Source organism: Chlamydotis macqueenii, chromosome 18, assembly GCF_036417535.1.
Source record: "Chlamydotis macqueenii isolate bChlMac1 chromosome 18, bChlMac1.mat, whole genome shotgun sequence".
Classification (NCBI taxonomy): domain Eukaryota; kingdom Metazoa; phylum Chordata; class Aves; order Otidiformes; family Otididae; genus Chlamydotis; species Chlamydotis macqueenii.
Window position 1 is genome coordinate 12007353 of NC_141573.1, and position 24161 is coordinate 12031513.

Sequence of the window (24161 nt, forward strand, 5' to 3'; positions counted from 1 at the left end):
CTACCTTTTACTTCTCCACTGTCAGGGACAGGTCCTGCTACCCAGTCTCTTCTCATGCTATGTCAGAAAACTGCATCTGCACATTTTAATAACTTGTCAGGCTCTGTATCTCATGACTGTTCTTCCCCACAGACACCCGGGCAGTTCATGCGTCTGGCTACCACCAGGGAACAGCCACCTCCAGTGAAGCCAGAGGTGGGATGCAGCTCTGCCGATTCCAAAGCAAAAGCTGTGGCCTTTGAGTCATCGTGTTTTTGCACAGCTCCACTCTTCGAAAGTGAGGATAGCAAAAAGGAATCTCAGTTATCCTTTTACAGATTTCTATTTTTCCTTCTCCTGATGAAAAATTCTAATCACTGTCAAATAGATTTGAAGCAGCAGATTTATTTTTCACGCTCTGCTGCCTGATGTCAGATAATATACACAATACAGAAACATTCATTCCAAAGATTAGTTTACTGATGAGTTTTTACCGCTGTTTTTCATTCATAATGCCTGCGTTTGTGCTACACAGAGCTTGCTACTCCTCTCTCTATATTCAAAGCACTATATGGAATTTTTGAACATTTACATGGGAGACAAAACCCTTCACTAGCTGAGACTCACTTCCCAGAGGCTTTCCTATTACTGCATTTCAGAAAGTGTTCACCACTCAGGAGCACATCCAGGCAGCACCTACCAGCTAGGTCTCACCTCCATGTTAACGGCTACATTTTCGTCCTTGTACGATATTTTTTAAACTCCCTTTGTCTAAACATCTACCTGTCACCAGTGACCTTTGGTAACACTGCCTGGTTTCCAGGGACATGTACCAGACAATAAGCACTATCAGATGCTAAACAAAGCCCTGAGGAAAAAGACAAGAAAGACAAGAAACCGCCACTCCTGCAACCTCTGCTGATATCTGAGCATCCTTCTACAATGCTAATTTGATGATACTATTGGCAAATGCTGGTAATTTCCATGTTTTTTTAACAAATGGCATAACATCAAATTTGACCCCACGAGCAGGCAAACTGTTACATAGGCACATTGCAGAAACCTTGGGCGTAGTGATGAGCTGTACAGAGAACTGCTCTGCAAGTTGTGGCCAATACCAAGCGATGGAAAAACGGAAAGCTGTTAGGAGTTCATTGCAGATAAGTATTACGTGTTTGCTATACACAGCTACCTTCCATAGAAGCAGTAGAAATTGCCAGGTTTTGTGTTTACAAAAAAACCACCACCATGCTTCACTCAAGATCAACAGCCATGACAACAATACTCATCTTTGAGGGATTATCTAGTACTCTCTAAAAAAAAAAAAAAGTGTATTTGCTATAGAAAGTGTGAAATTATATACATAGAAAGTGTGTGCACAAGATGAATAAACAGACTGTCTAATCCCTGATTTCTGTTTTAGAGAGCTTAGTGTTTCAATTATTACATATGAAAAACACTGGTTCTGGAAGATCCAGATTAAATCAATTTCCGAAGTTTTTTTTTTTAATTCTGTAACTTTCCAAATAAAAGTAGAAACACAGTAACGTTTTGCCAACAAAGGTGGCAAAGATGGCAACTAGTGGAGTTACAGAATATGGGCACAAAAAGATAAAGTTTGGCAAACCACATCCATCGAGGCAGTTTTCACATGTGCTTTATTCATTAAAAATCAGCCTGTTGGCCATGCCTCCAGGAAATCAAGATAAACCTCATTTAGAACTTTCCACATGAGACCATGCTACAGCACTGCTTTGCATATACAGGCCTTGCCTCCAGCCATCACAAAGCACAGTAAGCTAAACCGAGCGGTTGTTCAAACATGCCTTCAGCACGAAGGTCACTACTACTCTGCTAGATCTGATAAACAACTGTGTCAAAGCTTACCTGTGTCTTCCAACTACACTTACTGGTTTTAGAAGAGATATTATCTCTCCTGAAAACCCTTTGCCAAATTTGACTTTTCCGCCATATAAAATTGCCCTGTGAGAAGGAACTCTCAAGTAACCCACAGTTAAAGGATTCAACCTTTGAAACGCATATTGTCAGACATTATCTTAACAGTAAGGAGGTTTTTTTTTAATCTTGCCACTTAAAAAAACATCAAAACCAAAGTTAACACAAATTTACAAGAAGAGTTAACCTGCCACACAATGGCTGTCAGCAACTTCCAATTGTCCACACCACTTACCCAACACGTGCACACCATGCCACAAACAGGAATATGCAAACTGCAGCTAAAGAAATCTTGAAACATGAAACAAAACTTTCAGCTTCATAGAAAACAAGAAAGTTCAGTAAAGAATCTGGCAGCAGCCCACAGTAGGAAAACAAATCTCTGTAACTGCTGTCAAATTCTCACTTCCCAGAAAACAACAGACAGAAAACATTAAAAGCGTAACTCTTCAATGTCCACAACACTTGCGTGTTTCCTCATTTGACTACTGCGCGAATTATTTGCTTTAATTTCTTTTGAGTCTTTGGAAACATATGTTACGGATCTGTTCCACAAAATACTTTACTTGCCAAGACAAAAGAAGTACAGAAGTTTCATCATGACTCCTGCAAGACATGGTACACTTCTTCCGAGTTGACGGATATTGGTTTCACATTGCTGAATTGCAGGAAAGTGAAAGGCATCTTAAAGAAAAAATGATTACTTCTTTTGATCTTCGTTCTTACAACCATCAAACACACAGTGGTTGCCTGGAGACTCCTAGACAAACTTTGTAATTTTTGAAGAAACAAAGAAGGATATAATACTTGTTATTTTTAATCTCCCATGGTAATTTCCAGAAATTACTTTAATTCTTTTAGATCACATGGCAGAAGGAGCATTCCATCAATGCCTCACACCTTAATGAGGGAAGTTAACTATTCATCACATTTATTGGAGTCAGTTGACAAAGTGGGGAGTGAAGAGATAGAAAGCTCCATCTTTAAGTAAAAATAACAAACTAGACTAGGTATTAGAATACTGCTCATAAACTACAGATACAGTTTTCCTTCAGCGTAATCCTGAAAAGGGGTACAGAGGGGGCATGTCAAGAGCAAGCGTTGCAGCTCAAGACAGAAAGTTCCAGACAAACAACTATTCTAGAGAAAATGCACTGAGGTACTAGAGAAAATAGGTTCATAGTAGTTAACAATGAATAAAAGACTGTTTTCAAGGGATAAGATTTCTAAAATATTCTATGCAATTTGAAATGTTTTAATTTCTTCTCTTAGCAGTTTGTCTAGTTAATGTTTTATAGATTACCTTAAAAGAGAAACAAAAAAAAAAATCACTGCTCTCATCCACTTCCCTGGTATTTCCAAATCATAAACCTGACAAAGAATATATTAGTGGTCATGAATTCCTACTTGCCTTACATCGGCAGAACACCCTTTTCAATTCATGACACTGCAGTTAGAGTTCCGATAAGTGTTTTGGACAGGCCAAGGCAGTAGATAACAGTAACCGCTGATAAAGAGAGCGAAGAGATAAAATACTGTGATTCTTACACCGAAGAGGCTGGCAATGTCTCTCTAATGGCCTTCCTCGTACCCAGGTAGTTATAAATAGGGCCTGGAAGGAATATGGTTGCATAATTTCAAGTTAACTATGAAGGAATATGTCCCTATAAAAAGAAAAGCTACAGACATGAATTTACACTGAGCACCTTCTGGATACAAGAAGCCAGCTTCCGACAACCGCGGCTCTTGGATTAGTACAGCTCATCCAGGAAAAGCAAGTTACTACTGTTCATCGTAAGTTTAAAGGAGCCACACAGGGAGACTCGCGTGGGCAGAACCCTGCACAGGTCTAACGAGCTCTGGTTCGGCAGTCAGGTTACCGGGGAGCGAGGAAGCCCGAGGCACTGATGTACTATTGACTGCCTCCAGACTCTGAAGACGTCTACTTATGTTCATGAAGTGATCACTCTTCTATGATGCAGGTGCCGTTCAGACAGACAAAATTCCTGTTTATATGTGGATCAGGTACCTACATTTATTCTTCTGGACAGCTTCGACTATTTTGTTCCTTCTCTTCACTTCCCCAGAGAACTTTTACTTGCAAAGACTCTTTAGTACAAGAAATATCTAGGGAACCTGACAGAGATATTTATAGAAATACAGTTCCTACTGAGGGTAAGAGATGGAAGGAGAAAAGTTTCCTTCTGACAATGTACTGCTCAGTCTTGAATCCTCAGGTTTAAAATTCTTTGTTTTCATATTCACAAAAATATGACCCAGTTTGAATTAAATTTCATGGAAAATTCATAACTTTAGTACTGGAGGTTTTCAGGATACAGAACCCCAAAATTTTTTTCTAAAGCTTACAGTTACTCAAATACTAACAGCTGAGATGAAAAGGTTTCGGTCTTTGCTGGATACTCTTCTTACTTCTTGGGTCTTTATGTTTATCAAGGTGAAGACGAAGGCAGTTCGAGAGCTGAATAAGAAATGTACTTCATGGCCTCCTGAGGTCTCTCAGGACTGAGATATACTATACCCCTCTCCTGGCCTCACAAAGCAGCCAGGCACACAGCTGTCGTCATTATAAACCGAGCCAGACAGATTTATTTTTTCTCCTCCTGTAACTGCTTGTAGTTTGTAAATGAACTGATGCTCCACCTGCTGGAGAGAGATCTACATGAGCTCCAGCATTCAGCAAGTTCCTTCTATGAGGAAGATGCAACCATTTAAGTCTCAAAACACAACCTCTTGCTGTCAGCAGACAAAAAAGTAGCCAAGGATTTAGCTTGTCTACGATTCTCTTCCCTGCTCCAAGAATGTGCAGAGATCTTCAGGTGCCTTTGAAAGCTTTTGTTGTGACTTTACATAGTAAACAACCATCTGACAATTCTGACTCTGTGCACTAATTGCTTTCAAGTAATACTTTTGCTAAAAATTTGATACGGGTTAACTTTTGCACTGTATGGAACATACTATGAAGCAGAAAATCTGCTGGCACTCCTCTTCCTCTCATTTGTACTAGCTTCTACTGTATTCAGAATTTTTCCAGTGCTGACACAGAACTAGCAAAAGAGCAAAAAAGCAAACTAATTCAACAGTGCAAAACATCTGCTGACGGCTGCCAGCCTGACAAGCTACAGAAACAAGTGCTTATTTCATACAGCAAGTTAAAATAGGAATCAGGAAAAGAAGTCTAATACCTTAAGGCACAAAAGCATCTGGCAAGATCAAAGTCAGACAGCCAGTAGTATACACTTACAAGCTAAGTTCTTTTATGGATTATGTTATGATTTACGGTGGACTTTGGTTTGTGATTTACAGTATGTTTCTTAAAGATCAAACAAAGGTGTTTCAGATACATCTATAACGGTGCTGGGAAGCAGTCTAACACTGGTCCTCAGCCAGCCTGCGCCACTTGCGTTGGTCAATCTGTCTCTACCATATAAACAATTACTAGATTTTGGAAAATAAAATAATAAACATCTTTCTCTCTATATATATTTTTAATATATCTCCCTCTCTAACATAGATCATTAGCCTGGCGGTTAACAGACATCTCTAAATCAAAAAGAAGCCATAAATGTCAGCCACTATCCCTGCTGAACTGTGATCTGCAAAGAAGATGAGAGTGCTGCTCTAACCGGTAGGAACCAATTATGTTCCATTCAAACACTCTACAGAAGTAGAACCTCTTCCCCTCCCTAAAAACATTTTAAGTCAATAAATAATTGTTTTATTTTGCCTTTTCAGATTTCTGTTTCTGGGAAGTAGCTGAATAATATTTTAAAATGCATCTCGATAACCATAGAAGCTACGATTTCTGAGAGAGATTATTTTCTTATCTAACTAAAACTTCTAAGGACACCACTAAATAATTTTCTCAGCTGGACTTCAGTATCACAGCAGCAAGTACAGCAAAACCAGTGAAAGATTCACTAATGCCCAAAGGGGAAAACTGCAGACAGTTCAGACACAAATTTAGTGATATCTGGCAGCGTTAATGAATGACGAGGAACACTTGAGATAATACAGAAATTACTGATCTGCAAGATATCAAACCCCCTCTTGTGACTTAGTCCAGGTAGCTTTTTGTAAGCCATAGAAAACTGTACCTGCTCTGCCTAATGTGATACATGTGTGCACAGCAATGATGAAAAAGGTGATTTATACCAATTACTGACTGCGCTCATCTCCACCGTAAAAGCAGAAGCTACATGATCTCAAGCACAGACAGGCAAATAAGAAGAGAGCTGCTTCCTCTTTTCTCATGAGTAGCTTCAGGGAAAAAAGGTCGCTGAGGGACTTACGCCTATTTCCAGTAGCCAAAAGAAGGTCGGTGTGTCTACCTGCAAAGGATGGAATGAAGCCTAAGATACTCAACTACTTTTCCCAAAGTATTGTTATCCTAACCTGAAAATAACAACTGAGAGCACAAGCAAGTAAAGGTGTAAGTGTCACAATACAATAGAAGCAAAGTCCCTGTTTTTTATTTATATACAATTATATGCAAAACTCTCTTTAAAGAACATTGAAGTTGCCAAAATGACAGTAAAAAAACTTGGTAATACCCAACCGAACAATGCGTCTGTAAGAATGATCACTAAAGAAATAAATTTCACTTCCTGAAGATCATATCCATTGTAACTAACACAGAAACAGAAAAAAAAAAAAAGGAAGATGACCCCACAGGTCTGAGCATCTAAATAAATAAGAAAATCTTTTTAAACCGTATCCTAGAAATAAGATAATATGTTTTGTAAGAAAAAGAGCAACAGCATACACACTTTAAATCCTGTTATTTTAAGACAATTCTTAACATTCCTTAACTTTTTGTAACACCTGTGCTAACAGTGGAGGGCATATCTACATAAAGAACGAGCCGATATCCCACTGGGTTTCAATCCTTACCTGTTTGGGTCTTACTGGGATGATGCTGTCCACCTGCTCCTTGCTGTGGAGGAGGACTCGCCCCTGCTTGTCCAGTACCTTGTGCTGGGCTGGTGCCGGTCAGAGTCCCAGTAGGCAGTGGCTGACCCCGCTTTAGGAGCTGCTTCTGTTCTTGCTGGCGGAAGCGAGGAGGCACCTCACGAGGCAGGTAACGGGACGCAGCTGGCTGCTGCCCATTAGCAGACGCACGCTTGCCATTGCTGCTGTTGGTAATAGTGCTGGTGGAAGTACTGGTACCGGTACCGGCAGGTTGGGGCTGGCTTAAACTGGTCTTAATAGGTTCTGGCACTACACAAAAACAAAACCAAAAATTGCTTTAGTATCAGAAAAGCTGCAGGGGTTTTTGTTCTGGAACTGAGCAAAGGGATAACGTTTTTCAGCTCCTAAACAACTGCTGGCAAAACATGGACTATAAAATAGGTCAAATATTTCTATTCTAAATAGAAAAGTGTTACAGCCGAACCCAGGGCTAGTTTACTAGGTATGTAGCCTCCTGAAACATTTTATACCATTTTGAAATCTACATTTAAAAACCTGATTTTGTACGGCTGTAAAACTCATGTACTAGAATACAGCTGACAAAGGCTTCACACCCAACTTTCTGTGAGAGCCCACACATCTTTTTTTAACTGTGCAACCCCCCAGCCTTATCTCACACACTTCTCACTTTCCAGGCTGCATCAGAAGTCAGCAGCACACAACAGAGAAGTTGTTTACTATAAATACCTGCTACCCGCTGCACGAGGAGAGACAGCATACAGGCTGAAGACAGAGCAATCTATATACACACAACCAAGCTCATGGAGATACCCAAACGGCTCCCAGACACAGAAATGTGTATGTCCGTGTATGTGCCTGGGTGTTTACACCAAATACGATTTAGGAAAGAAACCCACTGATTTCCTATTGATTCTACAATGAAGTAAGTGAAAAAAACTTCTCAGATGTCTTCACTTCCAGCATTTAAATATGATTAGAACTCTTACCATAATTAGTTCCTTTCATTGGAAAGTCATCCCTTGATGACTTGCACATCCCAGGGGTACCGGGAGCAGAGTGGCACGGCACCGGTCGAGGATGGCAGCGCATGGCGGGGAGTTTGTTCAACTCACTTGGCAGCATCTACCCGAGCCACTCGGCCGCCCAGGAGAAACCCTTCGGGCGTCCTAGACGCACAGAGCCCAGCATTCCTCCGGTGCACCACAAGCACGACCAACAAGGGCAAATCACATCTCGTGTCACTACACAGAGACTACAAACCAGCGCTCAGCCCGTCTCCAGGCGCTGACACGCCTGTGGAAGCTCATGGCTTCCACAGCAGTAGTGAACAGGCATCAGGGTCGTGTGCAGGGCGGATTCCAAGCGAGCAGGGACTCGGACAAGGAAAAACACACCAGGTTTGACAGCAATCAGCAGGACCTTGCTTCTCCAAGGCTTATATTTTAGAAGCCTAAACAACTTCATCTATGCTTATTTCTGTAACAAAAAAGGAACTTTAAATATAAAAAAAAATTAAAAGTACCAGTAACATCTGCAGACCAGAGAATAAAACCTTCTTGTCTTTTCAAGATGTGTCACCAGCTTTGGTAACAAACAGTTTATCCTAATGCTGACAATTAAAAAGGTAGATGAAAAATGTCACAAAATGCAGAATAATTTATTTCAAATATCAAATTTGCATATTCAACATGAATGTAAAAACTATTTTGTTTCCACAATATAAATACATTTGTCACCCACACGATACAAAATATTACTTCGTTTTAATGGGTCTTTTTTCAAGTTTTGTTGATGTTACCATTCCACCTGGACTTAAAAAAAAAAACTGTAGCATAACCTGTGAACTAATCTGATCCTCTCACTGAACAGCAGGCCCTCCGGAGACGAACCTCTCCTCTGCTCCCTGGACAGTCTGACACAGTCAGCTTCTACGGGTCACCACCACCGCCTGGCCGGTACCAGACCTGCTGCATGGAAAGCACAGGCTCAGGCTCTCACCGCCCGCCATCCTGGCTTTGGGAAGGCTGCACCACCTTAACACTTGTATGCACACACCTAAGTGCCTCTTGTCCAAACATGAAATTGTGTGAAAAGCCAATTCCTGGTTAGTTTTGCTTGTTTTGGCAAATTGAAAGGGTAGTTAAAACAGTAACACCTTTTGTTTTTGAACAAAGTGTGTATTTCCATTTCATTGGGGAGATGGAGAGCAGAAACCAGAAAAGCACAGATTTGGGGGTATTATTATTACTACTATTACTATTATTACAAAGATGTAAGTGTTTACAAACATTAAATGTGAAGTACCCAGTACTTCTGCAAAGGATGAGGTTGTACATGATTTGCTCACGGCCACACGACTGAGAAAGAGCAGCCTAGACACAGCCTGACCTACCAAAAATAATAAATCATTTCAGCCAGAAAGCTTCTCCAACTGGGATAACAGACCAGCCACACAAACGCTTTGCGCCAGCAGATCACCAGGGAAGAGGAGGGAAAGGGCACGGGCAGGAGGAGGCAGCAGGTGGGGATGAGGACGGCTCCCCCCAGCATCGCCACCCAACGCCTCCCACCCAGCCAGCGCAGCTCTGGCCGTCACACACTGAAGTACACCAAGGTCCTGACGACCACCTGGAAAAAGTTTGGAAGGGATAACCACGTGGCAAAGCGAGAGACCAGAGCCTGCTCTGCTTTGCTTATTTTTTTAAACTACGAAATGATTTTTCCATGGAATTAAAAAAGTGTACAAGAAAATTAAAACCACCAACTGACACAATGCCAGCAGAGGCAATACTTGTCCAGCCCTGAGATTTTCTTAAGGAATATTAATTAATGGGAAACACATTTCAGAGAGCAAGGCAGGCTGATTTTTAAAAAGCATTATATTCTCAGTACCGTATATATATAAACCACATCTGATACTTCCAAATAGGTGTGTATATATATATATATATATATAATGACCATCGCTAGTGCCAAATCATAGAACACACAACACTCTTTGCTCTAATGTAAATTAACAAAGCTGTTCCATCGCAAAGGTGTGGCCAGAGAAACGCAATTTCAGTGTTCAAAACCATGTTTCCCTCTACACATCTGAATCATAGATGAGAGAAAAGAACAAAGAAAATCAAAATACTGAACACACCGCACTTCTGAATAAAAGTATTTCTGCATATTAACATTACTGTTTTTCCTCTAATCAACACAGCAAAGTGCTTTTTGTTTTGTACCTCAAAATCTCTTTCAGACTAGTTAAATGGCAGCTCTTGCAAGAACACTGGGTATACTAATCACGGTAGCTGGAAAATAACCGTTTAATTACATCATTGTCAGGTAATAAAGCAAAAAGAGTGAACAACACCACAGAAATGGGCTTGATCCCCAAATTCCAGCTCCATATCAGGCTAGAATTTAGCCTTCAAATACAGCAGTAATATTTGGAGAATATACATTACAAAGACACTATGGCTGTATTCTTCAAGAAAACACCACCTATTCACTACAGTCATCCTCAGCACTGTTTAAGCAGCAATTTTCATTTGATACGCACTGTGAGAAACACTACCGTTCAAAGTGCCTACATTACATTTTCTAATTATTAATTGTCATATATTTGCTCTAACAGTGTCTTTATAAACCACTTAGACGTTCTGCTTCCTGCAGTGATGCAGTTTGAGATGCCGGCTGTCCCCCGCAGAACACACAGCGTACAAAGACCTAACATTTCAGCAAGCTGCCGGCGACCAGCCGCGCGGCCAGCAGGCCTCTGCGCCCAGCGCCCGCGGTCAGCGGGGCGGCCCAGAACAGCGCTGCTCTGCGCGCCGTACATTTCATCGGCCCCAGGGGCCGGCCCGCCGATCTGCCAGCCGCGCCGGAGCAGCCCGTCTGCCCCTTCACCTGAAGGTAACGTGCTGGCACGGCTCGTGTCGTGTGGGCAGCGGTTTGAAACCCAGGAATCCAAATGTGGCCTTTATGGCTAAATTCCCTTTAACGCTAAAAATAGTATTTAAAATGTATGCGGGCAAGGATACAGTGATTTTCGTAACCGGCACATGATTGAAGAGCTAAAGCAAAAGCATTTGAGTAGAAAGCCTCTCGCAAAAACACAATGAAAGCCATAAAACAAAAGCTTTGAGATTGCTTGCTCTTAAGATGTTTGTGATGTGTATCTGCTTATTCTACATTCCGAGAGCTACACACATACTAAACAATGAGCTTGCTTGTAATAATTATCAGTACTTAATGGTATTTAAACTTCTTAATCCAATTTTACCCAAACAAATCCAGTAATTACTCCATATGCTTTTTGATGATTACAATCTCGGCAATCCCAACTGCATAAAAAAGTGTTACGAGCAATTGTAGGTGGATTTTATTAATATAATGAATAGGATCAGTCTAACAGATTTCAATTACAACAATAGCTTTTAAGTACATTTCTATGACATAAGGAAAGAACATGCATAAATGAAGGAAACTGGTTAAGCCACATAATACTGATTTATGGCAGCTTTTTCCTTTCGTTCACCTCATTAACATTTCTCTAGGTTTCAGAATCCCCCACTCCGGCTCTGTAAAACTTGCATTTCTAAAGCCTTCAAGGGCCAGACATTCCAGAGGAGAAACAGTTAAACCCAGAAATGCATTCTTGGCTGCTACTGTGACAGGATTTATTTACAGCTTCTATTAAACACAGCAGCTCCATTACAAAGTGCTGGATGTGAGAAGAATTTTTGATTATACAATGCCAATGCCTCACTGTGTAAAACACATCACGCCAGTGTATTATTTTTTTCCTTCAGCAATTCGTTCAGGTCATTGTTTGATGGGTTTATGAATTCATTACAGGAAACAGATGGATCCCATAATTCAGAGCTATTCTCCCAGCCAATCATATGGGCAATTTTTTTTCTCATCGTGCTCCCCCCTCCAAATCAACCTTAATGAAGCCACCACCTCCACGTCCAATTCCCCGCACATACATGCTGTAGCGACAACTGGGGCTTATTAAAGCCCCCTCCAAATACTGAATGCTTTCAAAACAGAGCTGAACAGGAGCCCGCTCACACAGACACCCCTGTGAAGTCAGACAGAAAGACATGAACTTACCCAAGTCGAGCGGAGATAACAAAAAAATACAGGATTGTAGTGGGCAAAATTAGATGTCCCGATTAGTAAGAAATCCATTTTATATGCTGAAAAGAAGGCTTTCTTCAGGAAAAAAATGTTGCCCCCCCAGTCTACTTTCAAAGGATGAATTTTCATTTAGCAAATTACCTCCTTTGTCTACTAAGCATTGGTATTTTTTATCCACAGTGACATCTACTGGCAAAAGTAAAGGTATTTCAGTAAACTATTGCATAAAAACCTAGTACTTCCTAATGTCGCTATACAAAAGTGAGTAATTTTCTGTCTGCATCTTCCCCCCCCCCCCCCAAGCACAAACTTCTAAAAAAAAATTGCAGAAAAGTTACAGTCTAAAGCCAAGAGAAATCCCCAAATTAGTTTTTACTAGTATTCATAACGGCTTTAACCAGAAGCTGCAGCTTGACATCGAATCCCACATTTAAGGTGAAAAGTAAAAAGATATGCATTATTATGGCCTCAGAACTCAACACCATTTATTTTAAGAAACACTTCAATCTTGCACTAATTCCTGAACTTATCATTTACTTCATAGTAAGAACAAATGAAGTCTTTTCCTGGTTTACTTCCCCCCTCCACTTGACCTCCTAACTGACCACACTGCATCTTCTCCTGCTTCCTCTTCCAGACACTTCCTCTCCACTTCCTTCCCTTGACTTCTGCAACATTTCCTGCCTCCTTCCGTAAGTCTTTCAACATCCCACTTGTAAAGCCTCTCACCATCACCTACCCTTCCCAACAGTCTCTACAGACTCCCTCACTTCTACCAACTTAGACCTTCCACACAGAACTTGAAATTTTTGCCAGGAAATTCGAAGACTAGGAATTAACATGAAGCTGCAAAGTTCACGGAAAACTTCTAAATCAATTGCTAGGATTCGGGACTTCTCAACCATCTTTGATAACTCAATTCTGTGTAATTTTGTAGTAGGAGATAACCAAGGAAGCTCCTCAAAAAGACACACTATCTAATCCCTCATCCCTGCTTTAGGAGGAGTGACAGTATATGGTGCTGTCACACAGCCAGTCTCAGCCTCACGCCTCCAGGAATCAGCTTTAGTTCTTAATAATTGCTATTCCTTCTGTATTACCTAAGCTGCAACTGATTAAAACTAGTATTCTGATGTATTGTTATACATTGCATAATTAATTAGAACAGCCAGAGCTTACAGCTCCAGAAAAGAAAAACAAATCAAAGCTCTGCATACATATGCACCCATCTAGAACTGCACCAGCTTACCCCCAAATTGCACTGGAAAAGTCTTTTTACAACAGTAGGAGAAAGAACAGTTTTTTAAAAATGGATTCTGTGAAAGACAGCCATTTCATTCAGGAAATACCTACAGGTAAGGGCTCTCCTGCTTGCTCCGAGTACCACGTTTACCAGCGTGTTCACTGGCTGATGGAGCTCTCCAACCATAAACAAACGGTTCTGGGTTCACCTGAGAAGGGATTTAAACTAGGATGAATTCAAACCCCACCCTGCAGCTCCCAGTCTGATCCGCTCATCTGAACACATTTCACAGGCTTCATCAAGATATGAGCATAATTCATTCTAAAACGATGTTCAGACATACGATCGCTGCATGAAGCTAGCAGGTAACTACCCATCATAAATTGATACATATTAAACACTGGAATTTACTTGTTATCTATCCCATGAATCGCAGTTCAGTCAAAAATGAATTCCTAATTTTGATGCTGGCAAACCTCCTTTCAAAATACGTCATCCAGAAAGATTTTACAACCATCTGTGGGAAACCAGTACTTTATGAGGAAATCATAATAACTTATAGGACCCACAGTGACAAGCCAGTTGCAAATCATCTTCCCAAGAGTGAGACTTCCATGTTACCTCTTAGAAATTAAAGGGTTTACTTTAATCTTCATTCCTGTATCTGCTAGAATCATATAAATACGCAAGTAAGCTGGAAAGTGTATTCAATTTGGTTATATTTCACAATTTTTGAAGTACTAAACATTTTTTTCTTAAACAGACATTAGTGTTAACAGTACCGCGGCTTATTTAAAGACGAGAGGTAATGGTTTTAAAATAGAAGGGGGCAGATTTAGATTAGAAATTAGGAAAAAATTTTTTACGATGCGAGTTATAGAACACTGGAACAGGTTGCCCAGAAAGGTGGTGGAGGCCCCATCTCTGGAAACGTCCAAGGCCAGGCTGGATGAGGCTCTGAGCAACCTGATCTAGTCAGGGATGTCCCTGCTCCTTGCAGGGGGGTTGGACTAGATGACCTTTGAAGGTCCCTTCCAACCCTAACCATTCTATGATTCTATGATTCTAAAGCTCCCCGCTGGTTGACTGGCCAGCTGGCAGACTAACCAGAACAGACAATCATTAAACTCACATTAAAACTCTCCTTAAGACCTCATCAGATACGTGGGAAAGGGAGTAACGGCACTAAGGTGCTGTTCTGCACCCAGCTGCACATCTCAAGGAACCTCTGTGGACCTCTGGTCAGGATCAGCCAGGAATTTCTAAAGCTAAACGTGGAGACTGAGACCGGAATATAACCCGATCCCATAAGCCTCATTTCCTTAGGAAATTAGGCCAAAAAGATACCCAGAAAATTTACTAGGGCATTTTTCCATGGTTTTATATAAAGTGTCTCTGAAACTATGAGTCTGCACTCTTTTTGCAGAAGTTAATATTGACAAATTCTGTACCAATGAAGAAAAAAGAGTAGAAATCCTTTGGGGAAAATTAACAGGAGTAGTAAACAAATTATAGCTTCATAAATCATGGAATAATGGAGGAATTTAAATACTTGAGTTAATACATTTTCAACAGATACCACCTCAGTTACTGATGGAAAAACATAGAAAATCCCTGCAGTGTAAGGGCCTCGTAGCTTTCTGCATGCCAGGCAAACAAAACCTCTCCAAACCACTAACACAAAAGTTTGTGACCTGCTTGCTATTTGTCCTTGTGCCTTCTCAGGTAACTCCACATTCTTTCCACGTGCTTCCCTACCCACAGTCACACTGTTTACCCTCTTACTCTTCTTCTCTTGTCTCCGCATCCTAGGGCCCTGACAGCATACACGTTTCGAGCCACTGCTGCCCCCACTTGTCCTCCTTACTCTGCCCTCCCTGCAGCACCCCTGTAGCTAACCTGCCTCTGTAAGCTGAGCTGTAAGGGCTTCTGACATTTCCAACGGTATTTCCTTAGCTAGAATCTCATGTCTTAATACACGCGCTTTATCAGAAACCTTTCAGATAGCCAAACCCTCCTTGAATCAGTCCCTTGTTAGCTCTTGTAAGTCTTTTATCTCATCTTCTTCTGTTCATCTTCCTAATTCATCTAATTACAGGTGTTACCTTCTTCACGGCTGATCTTATGCAAAGGTCTGAAATAAAGAAACATTCAGGACTTCATCCACTACGTACCTCTCTTTGACTCTAGAGCAGTTTATCCACAAATCCAGCTGACCCCCAACTCCTACCCTGACAGGCATTTGTTCCTCCCTCCACCCACACCCAGTCATCTGCTTCAGTTCAAACAAATTCTACCTGTTTTCTCACATATTCTATCCATGTCCCACCATCCAAGCTCTCTCCATACATCTTAACTTTGTAATGGTTTCTGACATGAAATTCGTACTTGATACTGTCATAAGTAAATTGGGGAAATGTGAGCTAAATGCAAAACCGGCTGAAATATTCCCTGGGAGAATCAACGGTTTGCTATCAAAACAGAAGCATGTTTCAGAATAGATTCCATGGGGACTTGATCCGAGCCTACGCTGTTCAATATTTTTGTTAACAACTGGATGATGGACTAGAGAATATCCTTATTAAATCTGCAAATGACACCAAACTCGGGAGGAAAAAGATGAGGGCGATCAGATTGCTGTGTGATAGGGCCAGAACTCAGCAATGATAAACTGGAGAAGTGGTGTTAAAAAGTGACTGCAATTCAACAAGGAAAGTCAAGTTATTAGGCAGGAAGAATTAAATGCAGAACAGCACTCACCCCACAGCAGTTCTGCAGAAAAAGATGCAATGTTTTAGCAGAACACAAACCAAAGTAAAGTAAAAGGATCAGGCTCTGTAAGAAGACAATTTTGTAATGGAATAAATAACCAGCTATGAGGCTCAAAGTAACGCTTCTACTTCAGCCTTTGCTAAAGCACTGCCTGTACCCACGGCTGACCACTAACACTACTATTACTGCAAGCACTAGTGGGAAAATGCAAGCATGTAGTCTGGGCAGAACAAGGAATCGAATCCTTTAATTTTAGCTGACTGTGTGCATTTAATCTCATTAGACAATATTTTACACATAGTTTTCATGTTGAAAGGAATTTTAAAAAAAAAAAATTTACAAATAGCGCTAAGCCATCACACGGGTGACATTCTTTTTTCTTAATTCAACGGGCCACTTCCAGGCACAGACTGAACAGTCTCTTCAAGAAACAGCTGGACCACCTAGAAAGAGTACAAAGGACAAGGAAATCTGGAAACACGAACTATCGCAGTAGACAGAAGGCAAAGAAGTAGTTTAGTCCAGAAGACACTGGGTACACAAAGCAAAAAAAAAAAGAAAAAAATACAAAGGAAAAGGAGGAAGCAATTTGCTCTGTCCTCCAGTGAATAAGACAAGACTTCCTGAGTTTAAATAGCAGCCAGGGAGATTAAGATTTAAATTTCTAACAATAAGGATGATTAAGGATTATCTGCAGACATGATACAGGTTTGATGATCTTGTCTCAGTGCAAGAGGATGGAACAGATGACCTCTCAAGAACTTTTCTAGCATTATTTTCTACAATGCTACATGTACAATGGAGCTCCAAATCCATCTTATTTAGTTCTCCCACTTCCCTCAGCCATGACAAAGAAATAATTTTTCTCTCAGGCTGATAGTCACAGCACACTCTCCAGTTTCTGCTGTTTTTAAATAAATTTAAGACATGGTCTTTCTTCATCAGCCCCACTTGTCTGGATCCTCTCCATTTTGTTCTTGATTACTGTTAACCTGAAATGGTATCAATAGGGAATGACGTTTTATCCCCCCGCCACAAAAGGGTTTGCATTCTCTTTGTAAGCCCATCACAGCCCACCCTGCTGCAGAACTTCTGTATGGCAAACAGTCCCAGCCCAACTCCATTGATAAAACCCTATATCCACAAATTTAACTTTTCTCTTAAGAATTCGAGAAGCTTCTGATAAAAACATAGCTCCTCGCATACTTCAGAGCTCAGATACTAGATTTTATTTCCCTTTCTTGAACAGCATCTACTTTTCTTTTTTCTTTCAGATCTGTCAGCAGACAGAGTGTCAAATACTTCTTTTGAGAGAAAGATACAAAACCTGTTTTCTGTGATTCAACACGTATTTTAAAAAGTTTTCCTCAATCCCATTCTACATCATTCAGGTTGGTTTCACATGCAGCAGTCTTAGGAAGAATACTTAAACTTTCAACAGCTTCTCATATTTTCCTCACTGCTTTCCTCCATGTTAGCACTGATTATAATTTTAATTTAAAATTCACAATTAATTAGCTCTGCCATTAAAAATGGTACAGCTAATTAGGTTGATAGGTTGTCATCAACAATAGATTGCTAATCCAAAGCAAATTATGATGCTCTTTCACTGCAAGTCAAACTCTCTCATGTTTACTGAAGGCTCTCGGTGCACACACATGGTTTACCACGGCCTAATTGATGAATAGAAATTGGACCATATACAGCAGGCCACAAACTTAAAAGTCCAAGCCACAAATCAAGATTCTGGGTAATGGAACAGTTAAATTATCATAGCTCCGTTCCTCCAGGACGTGAACTGGTAACAGATGGTAACTTTCAAGACTTAACAACTCATCTGTTTTCTTTCAAGCAATAGTTCTCCAATTTACAGGCAACGTGAGGTTGCATTTATGAGTTCATGTAACTCAAATGCCAGTATTAATCACATACATCACTCTACACTCAGACTTGTTCAAATACGCACCCATGGTAAATCAACAACAAACAAACAAACAAATCTGTCATGCTAGAAGCCAGTCTCTAGACTGTATTTGTCCTGAAGCCTCTGACATTTCAGCACAGGCGTACTTCGTTTAACATGTCATCATACATTTAACCTTGAATTCAGACTCCTGTAAACTCAATTTCCACCTCCAGCGCAGGACACACTGACATTAGAAAGCCAACTTGCCTATTAAAAAAAGGAAAATAATGAAGTTATCAGAAGTTTTTAATCACTCGTGTTAATAACATTAAGAAACAGCTGCAGCATTAAGAACTGTCTGAAAAGGACAGAAAGGAGATGAGAGTCTTTGCTGAGATGATTAGCTTGTGCAAGAAACTACTACTCCACAGAGAAGCGAGAGGGCAGCTCTGAATGAAGAGAGGGATTGCTCAGCCAGTGTTCAGAAACATTTGCAGAGATTTTTTCAGGTTTCTGATATAAGACTTTCCTATAAAGTGAGCTCAGCCCTCTTCACAGCTAGAGAATTCATGTCTTTTATTCCTTCCCAGAGTATTTAGAAATGTCTAAACCCCACAAACTAATTCTGAAAAGACTTGCTAGGGAAACACACATTATGTTCACAGAATCACAGAATCCCAGAAAGGTTTGGGTGGGAAGGGAGCGTTAAAGCCCACCCAGTCCAACCCCCTGCCAGGAGCAGGGACATCTCCAACCAGATCAGGTTGCTCAGAGCCCCGGCCAACCTGGCCTGGAATGTTTCCGGGGATGGGGCATCCACCGCCTCTCTGGGCAACCTGGGCCAGGGTTCCACCACCCTCAGGGTAAAAAAATTTTTCCCAATATTCAATCTAAATCTCCCTCCCTCTATTTTAAAACCATGACCCCTCGTCCTGTCACACCAGGCCCTGCTGAAGAGTCTCTCCCCACCTTCCCTGCAGCCCCCTTTGGGCACTGGGAGCCGCTCTCAGGTCTCCCCGGAGCCTCCTCTTCTCCAGGCTGAACAGCCCCAGCTCTCTCAGCCTGGCCTCACAGCAGAGCTGCTCCAGCCTCTGAGCATCTGCGTGGCCTCCTCTGGACCCTCTCCAACTGGCACACATTATGTTCTAGCCCATCAACAGGACACGAGAGTCTCACAAACACGATCTCAACAATTTGGGAACACATGTACGTTTTATGTATCAGGACCAAGTCACAGGCATGACTTGTTGTACGGCTCCCTCCTTCACCTCTGCTCTCACCCTCCAAACCCTTCCTAAGTGTTTCTCCAGGCAATGCAACCCCATCAGCAACTATACAATAAAAGAGTCAGAGAAGACAGGAAACAGCTTAGAGTTAAATTACACAATACTAACACTACTATTACTGCAAGCACTAGTGGGAAAATGCAAGCATGTAGTCTGGGCAGAACAAGGAATCGAATCCTTTAATTTTAGCTGATTGTGTGCATTTAATCTCATTAGACAATATTTTACACATAGTTTTCATGTTGAAAGGAATTAAAAAAAAAAAAATTTACAAATAGTGCTAAGCCATCACACGGGTGACATTCTTTTTTCTTAATTCAACGGGCCACTTCGAGGCACAGACTGAACAGTAAATAATCTCTACAGCAGAAACCCAGTCCCTGTTAAACCATTCACACAAAGAGATAAATATGAAAATTCACAGTAATTCACATGTTTGTAAGTAACTGACAAAGAGGATAATGTCAGTGTCCACTGGTTTACTCTGTACAAGAGTCTAAAACTTCCTTTGCCCCTCAAACAGCGATGCACCCTCAGGTTACAGTTCACAAGAACAAGCCGTGAGATTTGTGTAAAACAATACAGAAAGCAGGGCAATCCGATGGATCACCATCTGACAGATTAACACACGGCTTTTTATTTAAGTAAGCAGAGGCAAAAATCCTATTGTAAACAAACCTGTGCCTTAGGAAGTGACTAATGCCTACGCTGTGTCAAACAGTTGCGGTTAGAGTCGGTCCTTCTGCAGCACAATCCAGCGGAGTGCAGAGGGCCCAGCTCACCCCACGCGGCTGCTGAGGTTTGAAGAGATGCTGAAGGCAGCTCTTCAGCTGGGGCTCAAAGAGAAGAGAGTGAATCATAGCTCAAACGCTTCCAGTTTCAAATACATAAGTGGTTGAGTACCATGAAGAGATATCTCATATATCCATCATTCCTATCTTGGATTGCTTTTACAGAAATCTATTCAGCTGCGGTACGTAGTGCACAGACTATATCACACCTAGAACGTATGTGCTGCACCCGAGGCCAGCGCCTGCAAAGTTCCTGGAGTTTCAGGGTGTCCCAGTCAGTGCCAGCATCCCACTCAGGACAACTGGGAACAGTAAGCATTCACGCTACATGTGGTACAACCTCTTTTTCCACTTTAAAATTTGAGCTGGAAAGAAAGGACTCCGGTTGTCTTTCTGGAACATCTGGAAATTGCCAGTGTGTGTTTATGGATCAATACCTCAAAATGCGGACAGTGCGATCAATACGTCCAGCACCCATCAGACCTGCCGCGTGTGCAGGCAGCCTATGATCAGCACGCGAGGGATGCCCCAGGCCTAGAACACGTGCTTATACACAACAACTCGTATCAAATCCACACTGGCTCTAACACAGCCTGGGCACTTCAGATTCACTATACAAATGCACACATTCTTGTCTGGACACCAGAAATACAGCTTCTCCAGTTATTTTATTTATGGTTGGGGGGTGGACGCAGGGGAAGCAGGTCGCGTTGTTATTTAACTCCTCTGAGACACTTCTATGGAAGTACAGTGTCGACTGCTTGCAGATTACAAGTCTGCTGCTGAGACATTCACATAATTTTTATTGACCCTGGCTGTGCTGCTGAAATCAGGGGACTACGCGTACATGTCAAACTGACTAGAGCCCTGTGTAAACACAAAGCCTTGGCCCTACTGTCATGTACATTTATGGTACCAAATGAATATTTTATGTGCAATACTAAAATAGTAACGATTTTGTGGGCAACCAGTAAAAGCCTCTGTAATTTTGGCATACCCCTTCCAGTTCACATTCTATCTTAAGAGAAGGCTTAAGAGTATGTTTATAGTACGGCCCTAAAGATAGCGTAGAGATATCTGAGCTATCATTTTAAATCAGTCAGTGCCTCAGGTAGCATCACCCAGAGAAACTGTGCGTGTAGTCAGCTCAATGAAAGCTAAACTTGTAATGTTCTGGCCTGTAATTTCAAGTTCTGAATCCTTATTGGGCTAACTGAAGATCTGTTCATTTATATTTAACAAAATTATTTTGAGAAGCAAGGCTCTGAGCAAATCAGGTCCTCAAAAACCATAGGGACACCGTTACCACTTTTAGGAGACTGTACCTACAAAATTTCACAGATTTTATATCAAGAAAACAGTTTAGGGTTCTACATTCTATCTTGGATGCAGTTTCTAGGATTGGAAAGAGAAGCAGTTCTGTGGAAATATCTGTCTTCTGCCTTCAGAAATGAGCAGCTGAGAAAAATCTGAAGCCCAAAAATAAGAATGAACCCTTATTCAGATAAACCCAGTAAAATTAAAAGTCATGCTCTAGAGAAACTACTGCTTATGTCTGCATACTGACCTAGAAGGGAAAAAAAAATATATATCGAACTTAAAATTCATATTTCAGTTCTTTTGGTATTTCCTCTGAAATCTAAGCATGACAGTTAATATGCAGAGAGTGTTTTTCTGAATGAGTTTCGCAAAGATAGCCTCTTTGGTGGAAGTTTTTTGTTCTGAACTAAGTGTTCATCTACCTGATAGCCAAGCCTAGAGAATCTGAAGCAAACTCTTAATTAATTCAGCTTAAGCCAAATAGATTCTTTTTTTTTTTCCAGTGCCATCGTGCATCAATGCCACATACGAAAACCAGGATTTAAATTATTCAGAAACATGAAGAAAGCAGTTCCAGCAGTTCTCAGACCTCCTCCTTTTCAGATTCTTCAGGAAAATTTCCTAAAAGCAAACTAAAATCTGACTGGGATTCTGCAATCATTTCACTGCAGCTAAGATGAGGCCAAAAAAACCAACAGCTCAGTTCAATTTGTTCAACGTCGTCTGACAGCAGATCCCTTTGTGAGAAGCATACAGCCGCAGCAGGTCTATTAACGACCACGCATTCCTCAGGAAGCCTTTCACTACTCCCTGCAATGCAACCTTGGCATCGCTGAAGAGTTAAGCGACCAAGTTCACTAAAAAGACCAGGACCAGAAAAAAGCAGGGAGCGGAGCGGATCCATCTGGCAGTGTTTACAGCCCAGCAGCAGCGGTGTCACTCTGCAAAGCGGGGCTGGTGTGTTTGTTGTTTCAGATGACAGCGCTGGCTGATCAGGCTGTCACCATAGCAACTTTCACTAAGAACTCACAATGCACCCAAACGAACTCCGAGCTAAATTAACTTACTGCATGTCACCAGTGAGAAATGACTGTTCAGAGGTAATTTTCTGTACTAATATGTAATAGAGTTAACTCTCTAAATTGAATTAAATTAATTAAATGCCACTCCCAGTAAATCAGATTCTATTACATGAATGTTAAAAGAAATTAAAGATGTTTTAATAAAGATTACTAATAATAACTTAATATTATTACTTCATTTTAATTCAAAAATTCTGCCTGGTTTATTTTAGACACGTCTTCCCCTTACTAGGAAGGAATATCCACTTACTCCACGTATAATACAAACGCTTACTTCCTATAGATGTGTGTAGACTTATCCCAAAAAAATAAGAGCAGCATTTTAAGGACTATTCACCTGTGAAATACAGCTTGGTTTAATATGTGACACTCCAAGATTTTTCTTTCTTATACACACAAACTTTTGGTAAATTCCCACACCTGCAATGATTGTGTCTAGTTTCCAAAGAGTTTTATTTCTGCTTTTTGCAGAAAATAAAGAAAACTTTTTGCAATAAGTCCAAGCGCAAAAGAAAGAGGAAAATGCCATGCCTGTCTAGGCAGGTCACAAAAATAACAGCTCTTTAATGGCTTTACAGATCTACCAAACAATGTACTATTCACTCCATTTTTTAAAGTAATTTCTTGCACATTAGAGTAGGACAGTCAGCAAATCTAAGACGCCCCCAGTTCCCAGTGTAAATAAAGAGGAAGTTATAATCGCCGGCTGATGGTATTAATGGTGTCCTGACGACCCCGACCTTACCTTCAACTCATATTGAAGACTCACCGAAATACTTCAGGCAAAAATGGGCCCTATCTAACATTAATCATCTTTCAGAATTACAACCAACATTGTTCCTTTACTTTTCAAAGACTTTCTGTGTGAGAAGGCAGCTACTGACAGCAGGGGGAGCACACGGTATTGTCATATCTGTCACTGCCCGCGCTGACGACCATGACGTCAGCCCAAGCACAAGGTCCAGTTCAAGTTCTGTTAAACATCCCTCAGAAAGTCAATCGTTCCATTAAAAGAATAAGGTAAATCAGTATTTTAAAACATTTTCTCAATATCAATTAAAAAACAGGCACAAAAATGTGAAAAGCAAGGGCGCGGTAAGGCGGTGCCAATCCAATGGAGCGGAACACTGTAAGCTTTACAACATCCCGGCTGCATTCCAGGATGTGTACAATGTGATCATGGATTGAGGTGTTTATTGTTACTATGTGTCTAAGTTATTATGTAGAAATTAGAATTAGATTTTTTATTAAGTCTTTGTAACTATAATAAGGCACCACATCACAAAGACTTCATATTCAAAAATGTATTTAGTATTCAAGGACCAAAATGGAGATATGCTGTGCAAGCTCACAGAACTGACTTAGCAACACTGCACAACATATCTGAACAAAACAGGATGCTATAAACCATCAACAGATAGCGAGGAGACCTGATCTGATATATAAGAAAGTGATTTAGTATTTTGGAATTTTCAGAACATTTTCAAATTGAACTTCCAACTTGATAAAGTTATTGCTAATATACTTTCAAAACTCTCAAGAGTTATTTCCGCATCAATAAACAAAACTATGCTTAGTCTCTACTCACCTTCTCTTTATTGTTTTTCTTTTTAGAAGAATATAAGCAAGCCACACATCTACAAGGAAAATTCTGACACAATTCCACTGTTCTGTTGGATGCTCGTGCCCCGACCATAGCCAACCATGACAGAAGCTCCTCCTCAAGGTGGACTGACTTTC

General features: G+C 40.8%; 1 protein-coding gene across 11 annotated transcripts in view; it reads right to left on the reverse strand.

Moving 5' to 3' along the window:
- Positions 1-24161, reverse strand: part of TNRC6C (trinucleotide repeat containing adaptor 6C) — a 327104-nt gene that overhangs the window by 49309 nt on the left and 253634 nt on the right. For all 11 annotated transcript variants that reach the window (XM_086762532.1, XM_086762539.1, XM_086762534.1 and 8 more), the window contains one exon: positions 6847-7173. In XM_086762532.1, the coding sequence (XP_086618658.1) occupies positions 6847-7173 (327 nt within the window). The remainder of the gene's footprint in view (positions 1-6846; positions 7174-24161) is intronic.